This window comes from Marmota monax, unplaced genomic scaffold (genome assembly GCF_021218885.2).
Source record: "Marmota monax isolate L192 unplaced genomic scaffold, Marmota_monax_Labrador192_F-V1.1 WCK01_AAM20220418_F8-fsc00020, whole genome shotgun sequence".
Classification (NCBI taxonomy): domain Eukaryota; kingdom Metazoa; phylum Chordata; class Mammalia; order Rodentia; family Sciuridae; genus Marmota; species Marmota monax.
Genome location: NW_026692912.1, coordinates 15,443,134 through 15,459,189, shown reverse-complemented (window position 1 = coordinate 15,459,189; position 16,056 = coordinate 15,443,134). Strand labels below are relative to the sequence as shown.

Below are 16,056 nucleotides of genomic sequence, written 5' to 3'. Positions count from 1 at the left end.
CCTTGGAGTAATTTGTGTACATAATTCTAATAATTCGTAGATTGTGAACTCCCTGAGGGAAGACCCCATGTACAGTAGGACCTTTGTGTCTGCAGGTTCTACACTGTGGATTCAATCAATCATGGACTGAAAGTTCAGGTGTCCCTTGGTATAGGGGAGGATGGGTTCCAGGACCTCCTCAGATTTGTGCATGCTCAAGTCCTTCATATAAAATGGCAGTATTTACATGTAATCTTTTGCACTTGTCCTATAAAATTCAAATCTTCTCTATTTATAATACCCAGTAGAATGTAAATGCTATGTAAATTGTTGCTATATTGCATCATTTAGGAAATAATGACAAGACAAAAAAAGTGTATACATGTTCAGTACAGAAGCAGTACTTTCCCCCTGAATATTTTCCAACCCCAGGTGTAGAATTGCTTATTGGAAAGGAAATCTGCTTGGGGTCCTGGAATATATTGTGGAGATACTGTGGGATGACTGCACAATAAATTTGAATTACCCACAGTCCCTAATTCCCACTCTCCATGTTTTTTTTTTCATAGCATTTCCCACTATCTGACATTATCTTCTCATTTATTTGTTTATTGGCAATACACTCCAACTAGATTGTAAGCTTCATGAGAACAAGAATCTTGACATTTTAAATATTTTATACCCATATCTAAAGCTGAAAGACAGCACACACACCCCATATGTGGAACTAATGAATCTTAGCTCTGCTGCTTATTGGATATGTGCCCTTGAGCAAATTACTCAAGCAAGTTTGTGAAAAGTGCCTGGCACAAAGTCCCTTGCAGAAGCAAAAAGGCAGACGTCTTATCCCAGTCGCAGATATTCAGACCTAGTTAAGTGAATCAAATGAAGCCCTTACCTCCCATCTACATATTCCCCGATATATTTGCTCCCTGTGTACTCCATGACTCCGGCTTCTAGCCTCCAGTTGCTGGGATCCCAGCCTTAGTGGACAACGCTTCACTATGACAACCAGGAGGGGTGGGCGGAACCGACGCGAAGCCCCGCCCCATGCACGCGCCGACTTCCTGGCTTTGCGCATGCTCCGTCTCCGGCGGCGGAACGGAGCAGTGCGCCTGCGTGCTGTGAGATGCGCATGCGCAGGCTGGGCTACGGCGGTCCTAAGGGGAGTTCAAGGAGAAGGGGGCAAAGCCGCTGAGGGCACCTCGGCGGGGTCGCAGCTACAGCCGTCATGCCGGGGATAGTGGAGCTGCCTACTGTGGAAGAGCTGAAAGTGGAGGAGGTGAGGCTCGTCCGGAGGACAGGCAAGAGGGGCACAGGGCTGCAGCTGGCTAGGCCTGGGCCCAGTCTTCGCCTCAGCGGACCCTGGGCCCCGACCCCCAGTTCCCCGATCCCAGCACACACACCTGATTCCCAAAAGTCCATGCATAGCTCCGAGGATCCTGACCCACCCCACTGCACCCCACTATGGCTGTAGAACACCCCAACCCGCCACCACCAGAGACCTGCTCCTCTTTCTGTGAATAATGATGATACTTTTTACCAACCATAAGCCAGGGCCTCTTTACCTCCTGTCGCTCACACCTCCCTGTGAATGGAGTATACCGTCCCAGATGCGCACATCCTAGGGCGGACGGTCACATTAAAGTATTTCATCGGTGCAGAACACATTAGAAAGGAGTTAAGGAGTTGTAGGAAAATACTATGATATTGAAGAATGTGCATTTGCTCACAACTATGGCAAGGTTTGTTCTGGACATATTTGAAGCATTCATTTATTCCAGAGATATCTTTTAAATATTACAATGTGCACATACACTGGAAAATACGAGATAAAGTCACTGCTCTCATATAGGTTTTAATCTAAGAGGGAGACACATAAAGAGGTAGTTATACTACAGTGTAGTTAGTGCCATGAGAAGTGAAGACAGTAGATTACTAATTATAGTTCCCATGATCCAGCCATTTCTCAAAGCCAGGCAGGATGCAAATAATTACTTTAGATGCATTAATTTATTGAATCCTCCCAGCAACATTATAAGGTAGGATATAATTGGCCTTCCCCTGTTATAGATCAAATAGACTCTGAGAGTAGGAGTGGTTTGCTCGAGGTCACATAGCTAGTATGTGGTAGAGTTGGGTGGTGAACCCAGGTCTGGTCCTGAAACCCATTTTTAAAATACTTAGTTATGGGCAGATGCTCAACAGATTGGGAAGGTTTAATAGAGTCTTGGTTTGTTGGGGTTCCAGGTGCTGTTTAATGTGATCCTAGTGTTGGTGGGAAGCAGCAGGTCCTGAGCCAGGAGATATACCTATGGCTGAGATAGGACTTGGCCAAGCAGTTTGGACTTTATCCTATAGGTGAGGTGGTGGGAAGAAGTGATATGACTGGACAGTAGAAGGAACAGGCTACATTAAAGGAGGGAAAAGGTATGACTAAAAATTGGTGCCAAGAATTATGAGTCAGGCACTGTGTTAAGTGTTTTACCTGCATTACTTCATTTAATCTTATATGCCTGTGAGGATGACAACTGTTAGTTTCCTCAAATGAAGAAATTAGCTACGTTCAGGAGCTTTATAATAAAGTGACATTTGCTAAGAAGAGGCAGGAAGAATGCTTCTGAGGAACCAGTTTTTTATTTCTTGCCCCATCATGAAACTGGGTTAAACTTGAGTTGCTGTATTTTTCATTGGAATTTTAATTTGGTTCAGCAAGCACTTGAGGTTCTGTTTTATGCAAGAAGTTCCTTATCTGAAATAAATTTGCCTTTAGGGTTTACATCTGAAATGTGAATTGAGAAACAGATAATAAATGACTAAAATATAGGACAAAGTATCATTAAATACTATGAAAGAGGGGCAGGCATGCCTAAGGAAAGAGAGTAGGGTTTGATGTTTGATATTAATTCCAGGGCTAACTGTCAGTCACCTTAATTAGTCACTTTCAGCATTTTCAGACAGTTATTTTGTTTGTAAGATGAGTGATTACTATTGTACAGTTCTCTGAGGCTATAAAGGGAAAAGAAAAAGTCCTTCTTGGCCATAAGATAGGATATAGCTAAATGGACATTTGAATAATGGCATTTCTGTGCAGAGATAGAGAGAACTCTTAAGTGAAGGTAGGATTTGAGCAAAAGTAAGGATCTGAGAAAATGGGGGGGGGCTAAAAATGGGTTGGGGAACAGTGAGTTCAGTGTTTAGAGAACAGCAAATAATCCCTTTGTGAAACACTTGGATGAGAAAGCTAGAAAGATAAGTTTGACAAGATCATTGTACTGTCATGTGTAACTAATTAAAACAAAACAAAACAAAAAGATAGTTTGGAACCAGAAGGCTTTGAATAGCCAGTAAGTTTAGGCTTTGTCCTGTTAAGGCTGAATTTTGACAGAACATTCTCCTTCTCCTCTCTTTAAGGTACTGGGGATTGAACCCATCAGTACTTTACCTCTGAGCTTTATTCTCAGCCCTTTTTTAAAATTTTTGGTTTTGAGACATGGTCTCACCAAATTGCCCATGTTGACCTTGAACTTGTGATCTTCCTGCCTCAGCCTCCCAAATAGCTGGGATTATAGGTGTGCACTACTGCTCCTAACAATGATTTGTTTAATAGCAGAGTGGAATAGGAATTATCATTTAGGATAATCACTTCAGCAGCTTGCAGGAAGGAAAGAACAAGTGAATATGTCTGGAATTGATCCCATTTAGCAATGGATTAAGAAGGAAGTCGGGAAAGGTTGAGGAATCAATGTCAGATTTGTGTTGACAGTAGAATTGGGGAAGCCAGAAGCAACAGCAAGTTTGGGGAGGAGGTTAAAAGCATTTTGGATCTTGTTGACTGGGAGTTATGACACATCCCCATGGAAAAAGTAGTTAGAAGCTTTGAGCTGGAAACTTCCTTGAACACATTGATAATTTTGAGTAAAAATGAGAATTGTAGCTAATATTGATGTACTTTATGTCAGGCGGAGTTCTTAGTATATTTATATGCATTAACTCATTTGATCCTCATAATGGATCTATAAGTAGTATCATGCTCCACTTTACATATATTAAAGAAAATAAAAGGCCTGATATAAACAAGTACCATAGGAAGTTGCAAACGTGGTTTAAGGAAGCAAGAACAAGACTAGAAGATCTCTGCCTCACTTCCCACACCTGCAGACTTTATAATCCTGCTGTGCAGGTTGGCTTGTGAGGTTAGGTGAGGAAAGATGTTGAAATTCTATCTTCTTGAGACAAAGGGCGTTGAATGAATTTGAAAGGGTATTCATGGTAAGCAGCTGTGAAAGGACAGCCTTGCTATTGGAATTCATCAGTCAAATCTTAGTGAAGAAGCAGGTGAGGAGATGTGGTTGACACCTCAGGTTCTTTGCTGTATCAGGGATGGTGATGACCTGGGAAGAGAGGCCTGGTTAGAGGTCATAGGCTTTGGGTTCCAGTTCTGGGGTTGCCATTGACTGTCTTGTCATTGAGCATATGTTTCTTGTTCATCAGTTAGGAATTGGATTTAGTGAGTGATTCTCATCCTTTATTTCTTTGTGACAGAGATAGTGTTTTATATGCTCAACAACATGGGTGTACCTTTGTTTGGGTAAAACCTCCACATCTGTAGGGAAGTAAAGCAAATAATGTTGCAGGCTTTTGGGGGCATGATCACCATGGGCATTTTAGGTATTAAATTAGTCACTTAAGGATATTTTAAGGCATTTCAAAAGGAAGTAAATATAGCCAACATAATTTTTAAAATGAGTTATGCTTTAATTAAACTTTGAGTGATCATTTTTATTCTCCAAACTATTTAGGTAACTTTTATTTTAAAAAATTTTCATGTAAAAGTTTTACAGATTTTTGACAAATTTATTAGAATTGTCATGGCAAATTTCACTTACATTATAACTTTATCTTTGTTTTCACTTACATTATAACTTTATCTTTGTTTTTAATAATTATGAAGTTGTAATATTTGTAGACATAGTCATATCTTTAATTTTCTCTTCCTGTAGTGTGTAAATTACTCTCTTCTTGCCATTTATCTTATTAATAACTGGGCAAAGTGAATAAAATTATAGACTTTTCTCATAATAAAATACTTAATTTTACAAATCAAATCCAGTATTGCATTAAAGTATAATAAAAATATAATAGTAAAAGTTGATAGACTAGACTAGATTTTATTCTAGAAATAGAAGTCAGTTTTAGATAAATCTGTAAATGCTCTATGTTACATTTATAGGTTAATAAAAAGATGCTTGAAATTTTTTTATTAGTCTTTCTTAGGGAAGACAGTAGCAACAGGAAAGCAGATAAATGTTGTATAAAGCTGTTTTAAAGTTTAGGAACAAAAAGTTCCCTACTGTCATTTCAGTTTATCTGAGTTGTGCTGGGGGGTTTGATCAGAGCAATAAAATAGTACGAGAGAGTAAGAAGGAAAAAAGATGGGGCTGGGGTTGTGGCTCAGCGGAAGAGCGCTCGCCTAGCACATGAGAGGCAATGGGTTCGATCCTCAGCACCACATAATAAATAAATAAATAAACAAATAAGTAAAATAAAGTCTTTTAAAAAAAAAGAAGGAAAAAAGATACAAACATCAGAAAGAAGGACAAACTGATTTTATGGTTGTAAATGGTAAGTATTTTCTGATAATTCTCATGAGTTTTGTATTGAAACTGGTAAGATGGCTTCAGTAAGGTTGCTAAGAAATTTATAGTGTATAAGCAAGCAGTAGCCAGTTTGAAAATCCAGTAGAAAAAAGTACTCTACTTAGGAGAGTATTAAATGCTAAGCTGGATATGGTGGAGCCAGTGACTTGGGAATATGAGGCAGGAGGATTGCAAGTTCAAGGTCAGCCTCAGCAACTTAGGAAGACCCAGCAACTTAGTGAGGCCTTATCTCAAAATTAAAAAAAGGATTGGGATGTTACCCCTGGGTTCACTCTCCAGAACCAAAAACAAACAAAAAACTTGTGGAATAAGCAAGAAATGTGCAACGTCCCTTTATGAAGGGACCTTCATTTTAACCAAGGAAAAGAATGACCTGAATCTGGCTTAAATGGAGAGAAATACTATGTCTTCTACAGGCCATAATTCATATATTTTTATGCCTTTTGTAATTCTTGTTTCTCCATTGTCTGAAAAGATTGGGTGCTCAACAGCTAGTCTTGAGCTATTTTGGGTGCTTGATGTATCATGGTAAACATTACATTTAATTATATCCTTTATTTAGGGAGAATTGACTTTTTTACAGTATTGTATCTCTGTTGAAACTGAATCCCTACCCTGTTGGAGCTTACATCCTAGTAGTCACATGTACATCACATGAGGGACCACCAGCTTATATAAGATGGTTAAGTGCTAGCTTATGTCAGATGGTTAAGGAAAGGTTCTCTGAGGATATAAAATTTGAGCAGAGACCCAACACAAGCTGAATATCCCAGTACAAAAATCCAAAATCTGAAATACACTAAAATCTAAAACATTTTGAGCATCAACATGATGCCACAAGTGAAAAATTATACACCTGAGCTCACGTGACAGGTTGCAGTCAAAACACAGGTGCACTAAAATATTTGATAAAATTACTTTCAGCGTATGTGTATAAGGTGAAGTTCATATTTAGACTTGGGTCCCATCCCCAGGATAGTTCTTATGTATAACCAGATCCACCAAAAATCCATAGCACCTCTGGTCCCAAGTATTTCAGAAAAGATGTTCAATCTGTGTTACAAAGTGCTCATTCTCCCAATTCAGAATGTTAACTAAATTTAATGCAATTCAAATGCAAATTATTAGAGCAGTGTTCATCTGAGAGAGTAACAGACAAGTTTAAAAAGGAAGAATGAGGGAGAATTCTCTCAAATAACAACATGTTCTGTTAAGAGACAGAAGTTAAAACATTGTGGTTTGGGGCCGGGGTCATAGTTCAGTGGTAGAACACTTGCCTAGAATGCATGAGGCACTGGGTTCGATCCCTGGCACCACATAAAATAAACAAATAAAATAAAGATACTGTATCCATCTCTACTAAAACACACACACACACACACACACACACAGTGTTATTACTGTGGAAAAAGCAAGAACAGAAAAAAGCCCAGCAGGACCTTTGCTGCTGCAGCTGTTAAATAGACCCTGGACTATTGCAGTTCCCTGTGAGTTAACTTAACCACACTTTTTTCCTCAAGAAAATGTTGATTTTATTATTTTTAAAAATTCACAGATTCTAGTACTTTGTTAGTAACAGTTTGCTGGACTAGGTGCTCTTTCTGATTCTTTCCAGTCTCTCATCTTCTGTGATTTCCTGGTCCTCTGGGAGTCCCATATATTCTTACTCTATTAATTTATTCTGGGAGTGGAAACTCAGGGAAGCTCCCTGAGATGGTTCCTCTCCTGGCATTCCAGGAGCCTCCATTTGCCTTTTCAGCAGCTTGGTTAGGACTGCTGGGTGTTTATCCCTAAAAATGCTACAGTCACATCAACTTTGTGAGATTGTTGTAGAGGTGAAAAAATAATATATGAGAATGAGCTTTGTGATTTCTAGAGCACAGTAGACCATAAAGAATTATGATAGCCTCATGTTTAATTTTCTTGGTAAAGTCAAACAGTGCTGCTTTTCTTGACCAGCGTGAAGTAACATCGAGAAAGTGACACTGGTTCAGTCTGTGGTCTTTGTCCCATGTTCCTTTCCTAGGTGAAAGTCAGCTCTGCTGTGCTGAAAGCCGCGGCCCATCACTATGGGGCTCAGTGTGATAAGCCCAACAAGGAGTTCATGCTGTGCCGCTGGGAGGAGAAAGACCCGAGGCGGTGTTTAGAGGAAGGCAAGTTGGTCAACAAGTGTGCTCTGGAGTTCTTCAGGTAAGAAGTCTTTTGGTGTCAGTGCCTGTGAGGTTGAAATATCAGGGTCTTAAAAACATCCAGCTAATTAAACCAAAGGATAATTTTAGTAGGAAATGGGTAGGTTTTAAAACAGACCAAGGTAAACAGTCAGTGATATTTTTGTTTTCATTTTTACTATATGGCAAGTTCTTTAATCTCTATGTGTATCAGTTTCCAAAGTGTAAGATAATACCTGTTTTACACAGTGTGTCTATGAAAAGTTTGAAAATACATAAAGACACCTCAGGGCTAGAGATGTGGCTCAGTGGTAGAGCACTTGGCCTAGTATGTGGGAGGCCCTGGGCTTGATCCCCAGCACCCTAAAAAATGAGGGACAGTGCTGATGAGCAGACATTCACTAGGTTATTATTGTTACTACAGAACACACAGTTGTGAGTCAGATTTTTAGGTAGTCAACCGTCTTTGATATTTGAGTAGAAAAATCTATGGTGTATAATTATAGAAAAATGTTTTAGCAACGATACTAGGCGGGACTCTGTTGAAAGGGGCAGGGACTCAGGGATTTGGCTCTTTAACTGTAAAGTCCAGAAATAGACCTAGCATGAAGCAGGCTAGATTCAAGGGCTTCAGTGATCTCAACACTGTTGGTGTCTTTTGCTTCTCCTTTTCTCTCCATAGTCTCTTAGTTCTGCTTTTCTCTCTTGACTTTATTTTCAGAGACTCTCTCTTTGGGGTGGTAGAAGTGGCCAACAGCTGCTTCAAAGTGCTCTTCTCCTTGCTTAGCAAGCCTAGACAAAGTGCCATCTCTCCAGTAGTGTGAGACCAGGGTCCCTGCATGGGTAGCAGTTGTCCTAGCTGACTGAATGCATATTGTTGAGCCAGTTCTGCCTTGAGAGAGAAAATGCTCTGATTGGTCAGGCTTCGAGTGGACGGAGTCTTAACTTCATTCAAATCACATTGCTGAGAGACAGGGAGGGGTTGTTCCCAAAAGGAAAATGACAGGGGTGTTTATAGAAGAATGGGGAATGACTGCCGGCTAGGCAGAAGCTGCAGATGTCCACTATATGACATTAGAGGGAAAAATCAAATGCCTTAGCACAGTAGCTGCTTTCCTTTTTCCTTATACTATCTTTGTTTGCATACAAGAGTATTTTTGTGGTCACAGTAAAAGCTTGTGTATTTTAAAAATTGATTTTTCATTGAAACTATTGGAAAATTCTGTCAGGCTGCTATATAGTCTTCACTATTTTTAATGACTGTATACTATTCCATTAGTAGATGAACTAACAAAAATATACTTGACCAGTTTCTGTTAGTGAACATAATTGATGATCTCAATTTTTGATCATTTTAGAGAAATCTAAGTGATTACTTTTGTATGTGGCCCTTTTTCATCTTTTTTTTAATATTTATTTTTTAGTTGTAGTCGGACACAGTACCTTTATTTATTTATTTTTTTTTATGTGGTGCTGAGGATCGAACCCAGGGCCCCACACATGCTAGGCAAGCACTCTACTGCTGAGCCCCAGCCCCTCTTTTTCATCTTTTAATTATTGCCAGTTGTAAGATTATTTTGAAAAGCCTTTTTTTTTGGTACCAGGGATTGAACCTAGAGGTGCTTAACATTTTTAGCCACATTTTTTTGTATGTTTTTAAGGTAATGGGATATATATAAACTGTATTTTTTAGTTGTCGATGGACCTTTTTTTAATTTATTTGTATGTGGTACTGAGAATCGAACCCAGTGCCTTACACATGCTGGGCAAGTGCTCTACCACTGAGCTACAACCCCAGCCCCTTTAGCCACATTTTTGTATTTTATGTGGAGAAAGGTTCTCACTGAGTTGCTTAGGGCCTCTTTAAGTTGCTGAGGCGGCTTTGAACTCATGATCCTCCTGCCTCAACCTCCCAAGCCACTGGGATTACAGGCGTGTGCCACCGTGCCCAGCTGTAGAACGCTTTGAACATATTTATGGCTCTTGAACTTTAGTGCCTTTTCTTTTTTTTTTTTTAGAGTTGGGTCAACTTAATGCTGTCAGCACTGCATCCTGGTATGCATGTTATTTAAATATTTGACAGTTACCAAATGATATTTTATTGTGCTTGAATTTTCTTTGATTTATCTGCTAGCAAGATTAAATATGTGTTCATTTTTTTTAAAAATATTATTTTCTAAGAGAATTTTGGGAAAACATTTTTCCCAAGATCCAGAGTTAGTATGTTTTAATTGGCAAATGTTTGGATTTCACAGGTTCTCAAGGTGCCTAACTGCCTCCCTGAAAGGAATTTCTCGCTGCTGAAGTATTGATTGGAGCCTTAGTAGATGATCATCTGTGGGCTGAGAGTAGCTGGGCCCAGAACAGGGACCTCGACTACTAGAGCACTATTTGCAGCTCCTCTTCTGCCCCAGCATCTTGGAGGATTCAGAACTCCCCTTGAAAATGGTAGTTTTCTACTGGAGTGACTCTCAAGTCCAGGATGAGGGAGTGCAGGTTATGCCTACAGTACCTGCAAGGTTACCTAGGAAACTGGTCACTTTTGTCTCCCATAAGGGGAACTATGAACTTCCTTAGACCATCTCTGAGAGTCTACCTTTCTGAAACATCTTACACAGGATCCATTTGCTAGTTAGATTGCTGGAGTAGAGTAAGGAAGCATTTCATAATTATTACTTTTTTTATTTTTAAAATTTTATTGTATTTTGTTATACATGACAGAATTCATTTCAGTTCATAGTACACATATGGAGTACAATTTTTCATTTATCTTGTACACAAAGTAGAGTCACACCATTTATGTCTTCACACACATATATCTAGGGTAATGATGTACATCTCATTTCACCATTTTTCCTACCCTCACACCTCCTTTCCTCCCTCCCCTTTGCCCAAACCAAAGTTCCTTCATTCTGCTTGTGCTCCCCATTCCATTATTATTATTATTTTTAAATATTATTTTTAGTTGTAGATGGACAAAATACCTTTACTTTATTTATTTATTTATTTATTTTTATGTGGTGCTGAGGATCGAACCCAGTGCCCCACACGTTCTAGGCAAGTGCTCCACCATTCAGCTAAGGCCCAAGCCCTCATAATTATTCCATTGGGGGAAGGAGGTCCTCTCAATATCTTCCACTACCTAAAATACAGTTGCGTAAAATAATGGTATTTTATTCTTGCTTGTTTTGCTTTATTTGATTACCAGCACATTTGAATGATAAGGGGAATTTTTCAGAACAACTGAAGCTTACTTTTCCCTTTTATCCACAAAAGTTACATTTTTTTTCCCCTAGCCAATTTTGAGGCCACAAAATTTGCTACTCTGCTTCTTAACAGAGAACGCTAAATATAATTTAACTTTTTTCCTTGGTGACAAGAGTTGTCTCTATTTTGGTTCAAAGCATTTAGTAGAACTTGAACTTTGAGCTATCAAGGAGTGGAGGGCAGTTTGCCTCTATAATGAGTGATCCCGGGCTCTTCTGCTTGTTAGTTTGTATATTTGCTTTTTGAAATTCTGTCTCCTCTTTTGCCATTGTCTGTCACCTCTGACTCTTGTCAGTGTGTCCATCTCTGACTATGCTTCTTTCTAAGTTTGCTAAGCAGATATTCTTTAGAATTGGATTTAATGAAAAGAATAAATAGTCCCAAGTGAGGAGTTCTCCTCTTGAGTAAGATACCTGTGCCTTAGGCCACAACCTTTTCTTTAAGCTACATAAAGTAAGTGGGTTTTGTTCTTCGGAAATCTTTTTTTTTATGTCATTTGAAGGTCTTGCAGTTGTCCTGTAAGTGAGGTGATAGTGTTTACTCCCATGCTCTTCAGAAATTAAGTTTATGTATTTGAGATCTGTGCCTATATTTTGCCCAACTTTTCTGATTTTTATTGTTTTGCATAAGTGCTGCCTCTAACCTATCCCTCCTTTCCAGGCAGATAAAGCGTCACTGTGCGGAGCCTTTTACAGAATATTGGACCTGCATCGATTATTCCGGCCTGCAGTTATTTCGTCAGTGTCGAAAACAGCAAGCAAAGTTTGATGATTGTGTGCTGGACAAATTGGGCTGGGTGCGGCCTGACCTGGGAGAACTATCAAAGGTAAAAGTGCTCCTCCTGGGTCCCATTCCCACCTGAGTTTGGGGAAAGGCAGGAGGTGCTCAGAGAGTGGTCTCTGTGGGTATAGATATGATGCAAGAAGTTTAAATTTATTTCACGTTTATTAGGGAGTGATTGTACACTATACAAAAGGGTTTGTTTTTAATAGGAATATTCCAGCATATGCCCCTTTTAAAAAATTGTTATTAATGAGCTGATTGAAGAACAGAAGGGAGTAGGAGGAGGATAAACAAAATGTTAGCGAAACACTGTCAGCTGAAAACATCTTTGAGATTATTGTAGAATTCACTGCAGAATAGGATCAGGCTTGTGCCAGATTTTTCAGATACCTAAGATTTAAGAAATAGATGCTTCTAGTTAAAAAGTGTGTTTTCTTCTCCTTTCTTCTATATTACCTATCTTAGTTGTGATGTCACCATCTGTGGAAATGTCAGAACTCGAAGCCTGCTGCTTTCAGTCTTCAATCCCTCCTCCTGTTTAGTCCATACAGTCATTGGAGTAATATTTCCTGGAATAGTTTTTTTAGTCTTCTCACTGGCCGGGCTGCTGTTTATCTTCTTGGAGAGGAGTTCTTAACCTGATTTGTGTGCATTTCTGGGAGGGGAAGGTGGATCTGTTTGGTTGGGCCTTAAAAGATCATTCATCCTCTGAGATTGAAGAATTTAGGGATAAAACTACATCTTCACTGAAAGAATGATCTGTGTGGAAAATAAAAAATCATGGGGATCACTTTTTAAAAAATTTCACGGGCTTCCCTTTGCTTGTAAGATAAGGTGTCCCATCTGTATTGTGACATGCAGGCCCTTAAATGAGCTGATCTGTTCCTGCTGCTTGGCTTTAGCACCCTCCATTCCTTCTGGGCTGGGCAGCTGGCAGGCATGGAGGCAAATAGATTGGTTCCACTACTTACTTGCTGCAGGATCGTGAATGAATTGCATAATGTTTTTGTCCTACCATGTCTACAAAGTGGGGCCAGGGATCCCTGTTTTTCTGTGAGAATTACGCCAGAGAGCTTATGTGAATCCCTTGTATATTATCTGGGCACATAGGTCCACAATTAATCTTTGGTCTTTTCCTTTGTGTATAGCATCTGTGAATAATTGGGTGAAAAGATTGTTGTCATAAGTAGTGCAATGACCTAGCCCTTTTTTTTTTTTTTTTTTTGGTATCTACCATAATTATCTTCACATATCTTTTTTTGCTACACTCAACAAATTACTTTAAATAGGTAATAATTCTAAGTTGGAAAGTGGTGGAACTTACACATTTAACAAAACTATCTTTTATCATTTCTGACTTCTGACAGGAGAATTAATAAGTCATGCTAACAAGTCATGGTAGTAAGAAAATATATTTATTCTTGAATCTTTATATTAACGTTAAAAAACCCCTAAAAAATAAAGTTAGTGTTGTCTTAACTTTTAAAAGTGTTCTCTTTATGTGGATTATCACCTTCACTTATACTTCAATTCAGTATTCAGTCTCTTTCTAGAAGGGTGTAATCATCTGGGTAAAGTTTAAGTTTTAGCTTAATTCACATTTGTGTTCTGTTCCCACACAGTCGCCTTTCCCTTCTACTTCCCCTGTGAATTCCTACTTACTTATAAGGCCTCAGTTTGAATGTCAGTGTCCTTCCCTGCACTTTCTTACCCATAATCCTGATAATATTAAAAATAACTTATGAAGCCAGACGTGGTGGTTCAAGCCTGTAATCCTAGTGACTCAGGAGGCTGAGGCCGGAGGATCTCAAGTTTGAGGTTAGTCTCAGCAACTTTGCAATGCCCTAAGCAACTTAGTGAGACTCTGTCCCCCAAAAAATAAATAAATAAAAAGTTCTGGGGATGGACCCCTGGGTTCAATATTCAGTACGAAAAAAAATCAAAACAGCAATCCCTTACGTAGTACCTACTGTACGTCAAATACTTTACATGTACTGTTTCACTTCATCTGCTGACCTGTGAGCTACTCATAAACCTGTTTTACAGGTGGAAAACTAAGTCTTAGGTAGGCTACCCAAAAGTCATTCACTTAGTAGTTGGTTTGACCACATGCCTCTGCTCCTTTTCTTTTGGGGAGTGCTATGGAAGAAGAGGTTACTTTGTTCTTTCCTTGTTTTTTTCTTTCAAGGGGTCCTTGATTACTTTAAATTTGAGAAACATTTTCCTAGATTTACTTCATGAAAATCTTGAATTCTTAAAAGCTTCTAATACCAGCTGAGGGCATTTGGATTTACTCAGCCAGGACGAAACCCTTAGTGATCTCTGATTATAGCAGAGAAATGGGCATACTGTTTCAGAGCAGACAAATAAGGAACCACTCTGCATTTGAAAACTCAGGTTCCAGCTCCATCTCTGATGTTACCCCATCTTAAGCAGGTCTCCCTGGTCCTCACCTGGGAGCTAGAGTTAATAAATGCTATAAAGGGTGGTCACTGGTTGTATACCTGAAAACTCTGTTTACAGAAAATGATTTCTGAACTTATACACCTAGGCAAGTCAATCTGATTCTATCATTGGGGTAGCTTAGAGTTCATACCATTAATATAGCAATCGGAAGTTTGTTAATAACCATGGCCTATGTATCTGGGCCTGTTTCCTTATCTTTAAAATGAACAATTTCTGCTGTCTTCCCAGTTAAGATTTTGGTGACCATTAGGGGTTACCATGGATGTCAGTATCTTCATCTCCCTGTTGCTGTTTATCCTTTACTATCTTAGTTGACCTGTTGGTTCAGTTCTCCAATTCTGACTTTGCCTCTTTCCAGTCTAGCTTCCATACTTTCTAGCCTACGGTGAGAGTGGTTACATCCCTGTCTCAGTGGCATCTGTTACCAACAGGTTAAAATCCATAGTTTGCAGATCATTCATACCCTTTGTCATTCAGTTGTCTCCCAGTGCCGCATGATTTTGAAAGGGCAGGCTTTAGAGAAGGCTGGCTGATCAGTGTTCTGAAAGTTCTTCTGTAGTAATGTAGGTGGTCTCAGTGAACCTCTGCAAAATGACTTCATAGGGATGTGAAAATGAAGTGGGATGTCATGTGCTCAACATCGAGAGCTTGTTTAGGTGCTTCATCTCCCTCCACTCTTCTTGCCTTGCTTTGGCTGTTCTAAAGATCGACCTCTGTTCTGCCTTTCTCCCAGTCTGCCTGGCTAACTCCTGCTTATCCTTCAAGATTAAGCTGAATGCTCCCTCCTCAGAAATGTATGTTCCCCTAGCCTCCAGTGAGGTGAGATATGCAGAGTCCTTGATGCTGTCCCACATAGTTCCCGTCTCCACTGTGAGAAGTAAGTCTTGGTTGATACTTTGCCTGTCTCCCTCAGAAGACAGCGAGTCCCTTGAGGACAGTATGTATCTTGTTTCTTTCCATATCCCCAGCTTCCACCATGTGGAATGACATCAAGTAAACTTTCCTAAGTGTTTATTTGAGAATTAAACATGGTTTGCTAGGGCCTTAAAGTCGGAGGGTAGTTGGAGCAACAGGAGCAGAGAGGAGATGCCAGGGAGCTCATCTGTAGTCACAGCTTTCTCCAACCTTACTTTCAACTTTGCCTCTTCCCTCTTCGCCCTTCCCAGGTCACCAAAGTGAAAACAGATCGACCTCTACCGGAGAATCCCTATCACTCAAGAGCAAGACCAGAGCCCAACCCTGAGATAGAAGGAGATCTGAAGCCTGCCAAGCATGGCAGCCGCCTTTTTTTCTGGACCATGTAAAGATGGGTCAGTGGCCCATGCTCAGTCACGCGCCCAGACAACTGGTGAAAACGCCCATGTGGTTTGCATCACCCGATAGTGTGTTCTTTCCTGGATCACAAACATTAACAAAAAAACTAATTTATGTGACTTGGCAGTTATTCTATACCATTTCCTGTCCATTAAAAATTTTAAAGGAAACAGTTGTATTTTATTATGTTTTATGTAACCTTTTGGCCTTTAAAGATGACTTCCCCTGGCTTTTTCTTCTTGTGGTCCTGCCTGTTTCTCTGGCTTTGCTGTAAGTGGGCACTCATTAGTATGGCAGGGGAGCCACATTGGGCAAAGAACTGAGTGTAAAGGAAAGGGTTTGTCACCTGAGACGATGCTCCTGCTCACATGTTTTGAAGTCTCACCTCTTTGCAACCATTTCAAGCACATAGATTTCTG

The 16,056-nt window shown here is 39.7% G+C and overlaps 2 protein-coding genes across 3 annotated transcripts in view; one reads left to right on the top strand and one right to left on the bottom strand.

Annotated features, from left to right (window-relative positions):
• Positions 1–1,011, bottom strand: part of Morn5 (MORN repeat containing 5) — a 32,640-nt gene extending 31,629 nt beyond the window's left edge. For both annotated transcript variants that reach the window (XM_046451865.2, XM_058581691.1), the window contains exon 1: positions 878–1,011. In XM_046451865.2, coding sequence (XP_046307821.1) covers positions 878–924 — 47 coding nt within the window. In that variant the 5' untranslated portion in view covers positions 925–1,011. The remainder of the gene's footprint in view (positions 1–877) is intronic.
• An 84-nt stretch (positions 1,012–1,095) lies between these two features.
• Ndufa8 (NADH:ubiquinone oxidoreductase subunit A8) lies at positions 1,096–15,807 on the top strand. The gene is made up of 4 exons (XM_046451999.2): positions 1,096–1,261; positions 7,666–7,829; positions 11,735–11,900; positions 15,490–15,807. Exons 1-4 carry the CDS (start codon positions 1,211–1,213, stop codon positions 15,625–15,627), a joined length of 519 nt encoding a protein of 172 aa, XP_046307955.1. The 5' UTR covers positions 1,096–1,210; the 3' UTR covers positions 15,628–15,807.
• The last annotated feature ends 249 nt before the right edge of the window (positions 15,808–16,056 follow it).

Bases quoted from the DNA above. Each gene is read 5' to 3' on its own strand.
- Ndufa8 (XM_046451999.2), top strand. From the start codon at position 1,211: ATGCCGGGGATAGTGGAGCTGCCTACTGTGGAAGAGCTGAAAGTGGAG. The intron at 1,262-7,665 runs GTGAGGCTCGTC...TTCCTTTCCTAG, and splicing joins AAGAGCTGAAAGTGGAGGAG to GTGAAAGTCAGCTCTGCTGT. The intron at 7,830-11,734 runs GTAAGAAGTCTT...CCTCCTTTCCAG, and splicing joins TGTGCTCTGGAGTTCTTCAG to GCAGATAAAGCGTCACTGTG.